Source organism: Echinops telfairi, unplaced genomic scaffold (assembly GCF_000313985.2).
Source record: "Echinops telfairi isolate 266 unplaced genomic scaffold, ASM31398v2 ScPeMD7_23;HRSCAF=83, whole genome shotgun sequence".
Taxonomy (NCBI): Eukaryota; Metazoa; Chordata; class Mammalia; order Afrosoricida; family Tenrecidae; genus Echinops; species Echinops telfairi.
In genome coordinates, this window is record NW_022103920.1 from 56,481,722 (window position 1) to 56,489,108 (window position 7,387).

Here is a 7,387-nt window from a genome sequence, read left to right on the forward strand (position 1 = left end):
TATAAACTTACAGATACAAGTATATTTTAAAAATAGACAGTCATAAGTGTGATTCATTGTACCTCAACCACATCTTAAGTCCAGGACTACCTGTGTTTCTTACTGAGTTACAATTTAAAATTGAAAGCTAGTGTTCTTTGTAAACTGTATTTGTTTGAAACATGAACCATTTAATTTTATAGGATTTTCTTTTTCGGTAGGGTTAGTGCACTGAAAGGCTCCAAAGGAAAAGACTGTGAGATTCCTGTGCCTGTGGGCATTTCAGTAACTGATGAACATGGTAAAATTATAGGTGAGTGTACTCCAGCTTCTAAGGTTGTAGGAAAAAATGCACATTTTGTAAAATTGCATAGGGGGTGCTAGGGAATAGCTTCTCTTGGGTTTCAAAGTAATTTTTAACTTAAATGATTTCAGCTGCTAATTATAAAAGAGTTTTTTCTCAGTATTGACTGCTAAATTTAACATTATTTTTTAAGATATGAGTGTTAACTTAGATTCAAAAGACATAACTCGTCTCTTTTCACCCTTAGCAAAGGTTTTTCCAGGGCCAAACATTTAATAGGAATTTAATCATTTTGTTTAACAAACCTTTAAATTTGTAAATGAGAATGTGATGCTTTAAATCAGTGGTTCTCAACCTTCCTAATGCTGCGACCCTTTAATACAGTTCCTCATGTTGTGGGGACCCCCTAACCATAAGATTATTTTTGTTGCTATTTCATAACTGTAATTTTGCTACTGTTATGAGTCGGGCAACCCCCGTGAAAGGGTCATTTGACCCCCAAATGGGTCACAACCCACAGGTTGAGAACTGCTGCTTTAAATACTCTTGCTTTAAGTGTCTTTCTTTTTCTAGGAGAACTCAATAACGAGAAGGACAAAGTGTTGGTGGCTAAAGGAGGTCTTGGTGGTAAATTACTCACGAATTTCTTACCACTGAAAGGGCAGAAACAAATCATTCACCTGGATCTAAAACTTATAGCTGATGTAGGCCTTGTAGGGTAAGTACCATTCACATTTTTATTAAATTTTCAGAAAGTGGTTCATGAGTAGGGAATAATGATAAAAGGATAATTTGGGGCCAGTATATTTCTAGTATATGGAATTTGTGCATTATGTATGGACTTTGAGAATACCCTGATACGTATAGCAGTTTTTCATATGCCAACATTGAGGCGTGTAGATATTATTCATTTGTAAAAGGAAGAGCACAGCAATTGAGGTGAGGTCTCACTAGGGATGTTACAGAATGAAGGAGAAAGGGAAAACTGGCCACATGCTCAAAGAAGCTATAAGAATGTTACTAAGGAAATAGAAATTCAGACATACCCCATTTCTAAAAAATGCATCAAAAACAAAAACCCTGCCACCAAATTGCTTCCAACTCGTAGCAACCCTGTATAGGGTTTCTGAGGCTATAAATCTTTAAGGGAGCAGAGAACCCCATCTTTCTCCTGCAGAGCAGCCAGTGGGTTTGAGTCCCCAACCTTGGGTTAGTAGCCCAACGACTAACCCACAGCACCACCAGTGCTCCTTAAAAAGCTTATAGAAGGATATAGTCACCAAAGGTTTTTAAAAAGTTGAGATATTCTTAAAAGTCATATTAGAGGTATTAGGATATCAGACGATACCTTTCATCAGATGATTAAGTCGTGGTACAATGTCAAACATCAACCATGTACACTATTGAGCACTAAGTTAAATTTTGCTGTCACTATTTTCCTATTTTACCTCTACTTAGATCTGTGTGTTTCAGTACTGACCATCTTGCAATGTTGTCTTTTTCTGCTAGCTTCCCATTCTTTCATCAAACAATGCTGTTTAGCTGTAGGATTTGCTGTGTTGACACCTATCTAGAGGGGGTGGGGTGATAGAGAAGAATAGAGGGAGGAAAGAGGTCTTTGGCTTTGCATTTCTCCTCTGCTCTTTCTCCCGACAACAACTACAAAATACACTCCCCACACCTACACCCCAAGTGCTTTTCCATTGGTTGATCCCAATGCATCGTGAAGGCTTGCATAACTGTTCCATAGGGTTTTCTCCGCTGTAATTGTTACAGAAGCAGACCTTCTTCTATGACACTGCCAACCTGTAGGGCAGTAGTTACATGCAAACTGTTTGTTCCACCCAAGCACCTCTCTCCCGAGCCTCACTACAGCGTCATGCAGTAGTCAGAGAGAAAGCCAAAGGAAAGCATAGGGCAACTGCCTTACTTGGTACTCTGTCTAATTCTGTAGTTCTATTCCTTGTTTTCCATCGTCTTTCTAAGCCAGTGGTTCTCAAGCTGTGGGTCACAACCCCTTTGGGGGGTCGAACGACCCCTTTCACAGAGGTCGTCCAATTCGTAACAGTAGCAAAATTACAGTTATGAAGTAGCAATGAAAATAATTTTATAGTCGGGGAGGTCACCACGACATGAAGAACTGTATTAAAGGGTCGCGGCTAAACTGTATTCATCCTCCTTTCTGCTTGCTTTGTCACGAGTTAATCTTAGTCTGGATTTCCCTGACCTGTCTTTTCAGTTCTTGGGTCTCAGGATTTAGTTTCCCGAAGTCTCATTCTTGTTTGTAACAGGAAGTGATCCTGACATAACAACTTGCCATTCTAATTGAATTTTTTCTTTAATACTGCCTATTCTTTAGGGACATTACAGATTTAATAAGTTTGTAGATAAATTTGTAAATCTAGCTATTTGTAGTCTCGTTTTTTAATTGAGTAGTCAGGGTTGTGGGGAGGGGACATAGAAGTTATGCTTTTATGAATTGGAATCATAAATTCTTTGCTGGCTGGCTTGGTCTTGAGTAAGTTATACATCCCTTCTAAGTTTCTTTTCTTGTCTGTAATCGAGAATGGTGATCGATCTCACTGTAGCATTTTGAGTGGTTCAATAAAATACTTATAGCAAAATGAATATTTTGCAATTTATGATTCTCATTGAAGAGTACCTGTAACTGCTATGGTCGTTTTCATTTTGTCAGCTTATTGAGAGTACTTTCAGTGGTAAGTTCATTTTTAGCTCATTGGACATGAACATAGCAGGGATCATGAAGGAGACAGGGGACTGGACACCATGTCATGTTGGACTGCGGTTGTCGTGAGTTGCAGCGGCATCACCTAATAAAATAATGGATGTCCAAAAGGGGGTTTGATATTAGAACTAGTAATTAAAGCCTCATGTTTGTTTTTTTTAAATCAATTTATTGGGGCTCATACAATTCATCACAATACATAGATCAATTGTATAAAACACATCTATACATTTGTTGCCCTCATTATTCCCAAAATTCGCTTGCCTCTTGGGTTCCCGGAATCAGCTCATTTTCCTTTTTTCCCCCTCCCCTTCCCTTCCTCCTCCCCTCTCCCCCATGCACCCTTAATAATTTATAAATTATTATTGTATCTTATATTACACTGTCCGGCGTCTCCCTTCACCCACCCTTCTGCAGCCCGTCCCCCAGAGAGAAGGTTATATGTAGGTCCCTGTGATCTATTTCCCCTTTCTTCACCCCCTTTCCCTCCTGGTATCGCCACTGTCACCCCTGGTCCTGAGAGGTTCATCTGTCCTAGATTCCCTGCGTTTCTGATTCCCATCTGTCCCGCTGTGCATCATCTGGTCTAACCAGGTCTGCAAGGCAATATTGGGGTCCTGGTAGTTGGGGGGAGGGCCTCATGTTTTTTTATGTAGAATGTTTAATATGTATTCTGGTGCTGTTGAATCAGTTGTCAGTTCTTGAAAAGTTATCACCATGAATACTGTCATAAGCAGCTATCCTTTTAGCTGGTCTCAGGAACGGGTTGAAACTTTAGAAGCACAGTATAGTGCCATAGTATATTTGTACTGTTGTCAGATCAAATCTGATTTCTGTGTAGATTGAATTTTGTCCCCTACAATTTTCATTAGGATACTTTTCAAGACAAATATCAAATGTCTGTCTTCAAGAATAAACCACTAGTACACCTTCTTTCTACTAATACTGTATGTAAGGAAATAAAAGGCTGCATTTATCTGTATTTAATCACTCATGAAATTAAGAAGATAGTGAAACAAGCAAGAACGGTTAGTGATACTTATGGACAAAAATGGTTGCAACTTGCTTTTCAAAGAGTTTCAAGAGTCTGAGTGTACATGAAATAACAATAACAATATATAATTGATCAAGGATTCACAAGGGTGGGAGTGTGGGGGAAGGAGAGATAAAAGAGGAGCTAAAGTAGAAAGAAAATGTTTTGCAAATGTTGATGGCAACATATGTACAAGGGTGCTTAATACTGGATTGTTGTAAGATTTGTAAGAGCCCCCCAATAAAATGATTAATAAAAAATAAATAAAAAGATTGTGCATGTAACAGGATCTGAGAATATGCTCTATGATCCAGAATCATCACAGAAGTATCACAATTTTATTCTAAAATTCATTAAAGAAAGTGATTTACTATCTATATTTTGAGTCAGGAAATTAGTTAGAGGAGTGCCCCTGTGGAGCGTAGAATTCCGAATGAATAGTTGTAAAATACTGCACCATTATGCTAAATGAAGGAACTCTGGTGGCAGAGTGGGTTGCACATTGGACTGCTAACCAGAAGCTCTGCAGTTCAAACCTTCATCCGCTCCTCAGAAGATAAGGCTTTCTGCCCCGTGAATGTGGACAGCCTAGGAACCCCGAGAGCCGGTTCTCGTGGGGTCAGAGGTGAGTTTTCAGTATGCCAAGTAAGAGGATGGCGAGGGTTTGAAAGTGCTCTTTCGAATTGGAATGAAAGGCAGGGATCCTGTGTGTTTCTCATAACTCAAAGTTATGAGAAATGCTGTGTTTCTCATAACTCAAAGTTCAGTAAATATTTGTTGGATAAAGTTAATGAAAATACCATTAGATTTATGAAAGCATCTTGTGACTGCCATTCCTTGTAATTTAGTAGTAACACCAAAAGCCTTTAAAATGAACATGTTTTAGTATTTTTCATCTAGAAATTTATCCCAAGAAAGAAAATAAAGATTAAACACAACACATCACATATAGCCATTGCAGTATTTAGAGGGTTTTTAAAAAGGTAAACAAATATTAATTTGCAGAAAGAATAGCTTAGTTATTGTAATCCTATCACTCAGATAATTCTTATTGTTGATGTATGTCTCTGGCTGTATACAGACTTTGTGCAATGTGATTTATGATAACGAAAAACTGGGAGATAACCTAAATGTCTTAACAAGAAGAAATCAGTTAAATAAATTAATTAAATTGTGACTTACCATGGATTCATCAGATTAAAAGGGATAATCTTACAAAGTAATCTTTAAGAATGAATTTGAATCTTTATGAGTATATTCAACCAATTTATTAAAAAAAAATGCAAGAGCAAAAGAGCAAATCCAATGACACTGTGGGAATACTAAGTAGCGAACTCTAGTCTGGGGAAGAATTTTACAACACGGATGGCCCAGTTTCCTTCGTTAAAACACGAACTTTTTTTGCAAAGAGGAAATAAGACTCAGAGAGATCCAGTGTAGGGTTTCCAAACCTGTAAATCTCTACAGCAGTAGATAGCTGTATCTTTCTCATGTGGATTAGCTGGTGGGCCTGAACCACTGGCCTGTGGGTTCGCAGCCACTGTAGCAAACAATTCTACATGGACCTTATTTGAATTCTTATCAAACAAGCAAAAACAATTTTTTAAAGTATTGGGGATGTATTGAGAATTATTGATGCTTGGTGATAGTTAAAAAGGATTCATTAGTCTTTTCAACTTTTGTGTGTGTGTTATGACATCTATATGAAATGCCCTTTTTTTTTAAGCAGTCCTCAGTATAACAATGTTTGACCAGGTATCATCAGATAACAATATTCTTTTGTTTACCAAGTGTTTGTTGTTTTTTATTTCTCTGGTTTTTGTGATTTCTGAGGATATTTTTCCCCAGGGTTAGACTAACAATTACCATGTTGTTGCTCTTGAGTTGGCTCTTAGAGTCTAACTCGTGGCAGCCTTCTGTATACCAGAATGAACTATTGCCCCGTCCTCCACCTTTCTCAGCAGTCGCTGTTAGTAAGTTGCAGCAATTATGTCAGTTCATCTCATGGAGGATTTCCATGAGAATTTAGTTTACTCCCTCATCATTGAAACAAAGTATATTTTGTTCCTCAAGAAACAAGATAATCTTTCATCTATATTAGATTTTTAATCCTGGAGATATTCAAAAGGTGAATTTTAGAGGCAACTATTATGATAATGATATTTGTTATAAGTGATCTTTTATTTTCTCATTTCAGATTCCCAAATGCTGGAAAATCCTCCTTGCTAAGTCGGGTGTCTCATGCAAAACCTGTGATTGCAGACTATGTATGTATGTGTCATTTGATTTATATTTTAATATGTGGAGCAGAACTTTAAAGACTAACGTTTCTCTCAGCATAAATTAAATGACAACTTTAGGGCTAGTCTTAGTTTGAAAACTGTTTACAGATAGGATATAATTTACTTCACATTAATGTTTGAAATCTGTATTCCCTCAAAAATATTCCCTGCATTTGTTAGATAGTTTGACTGATTTCTCCTCTTCATAACCATTTATTTTGTTCAGTTATAATTTTAGGAGCATGTATAATACTTCAAGCATTGTGACAAATACTAGGAGTGCAGAGATGAATTCTTGTCCTTTGAGTAAAGATTTAATTTTATCAATCCTTCCTGTCCACTGACTTTTTGAAGCCCTGTCGTATATCACTAAAGAATAGTAGGAGGCTCTGTGAAGAAGTGTAGGACTGCGTTCGCGCTCTCCCCCTAGAGAGGAAAAAACAGTGTAAGTGTGCTGTTGACTTCTGTGAGGAAGTGTGAGGCTTGGCCAGAGACATGAAGAGTGAATGTAGGCAGTCCCTGGGTTACAAGCGTCTGATTGACAGACAACTCCCACTGGCCCGTTTAATACAGAGCTTCCAACTAGCTCTGCCATGGCCAATGAAGCACAACAAGAACAGTCCTGAATTTTTACACTTTGGATGGTTGGTTAAGATAACTGGAGTAGGAAAAAGTATGGGCCGTAGTCTGGAATGAGAGACTTAGAAGAGTGTAGTGAATCCTTTCAGGGGTTGTTAGATTATTGGATTCTTGTCAGTACTGGATGGAGCCACACAGTCAAAGTGGTATTGTTGGCTGTCACCTTTTAGTGGCACTTTGCTATCGGCGAAGCCCTATTTTATTTATTTACTTATTTTCCAAACCATTTTATTAAGAGCTAATCCAGACATCATACCTTTCCATAGTTCAGTTATATCAAGCAGTGTTGTACAATTGCTACCAAAATCCATTTCAAAATACAGTGAACCCTCGTTTATCGCGGTTAATCGGTTCTAGACCCTACCGTGATAAATGAAATTCCGCGAAGTAGGATTCCTTATTTG

General features: G+C 37.8%; 1 protein-coding gene across 3 annotated transcripts in view; it reads left to right on the forward strand.

Moving 5' to 3' along the window:
* The window catches only part of GTPBP10 (GTP binding protein 10), a 38,208-nt gene that overhangs the window by 8,500 nt on the left and 22,321 nt on the right, over positions 1-7,387 (forward strand). For all 3 annotated transcript variants that reach the window (XM_045288994.1, XM_045288995.1, XM_004718094.3), the window contains exons 3-5: positions 201-292; positions 857-1,001; positions 6,260-6,333. In XM_045288994.1, the coding sequence (XP_045144929.1) occupies positions 201-292; positions 857-1,001; positions 6,260-6,333 (311 nt within the window). The remainder of the gene's footprint in view (positions 1-200; positions 293-856; positions 1,002-6,259; positions 6,334-7,387) is intronic.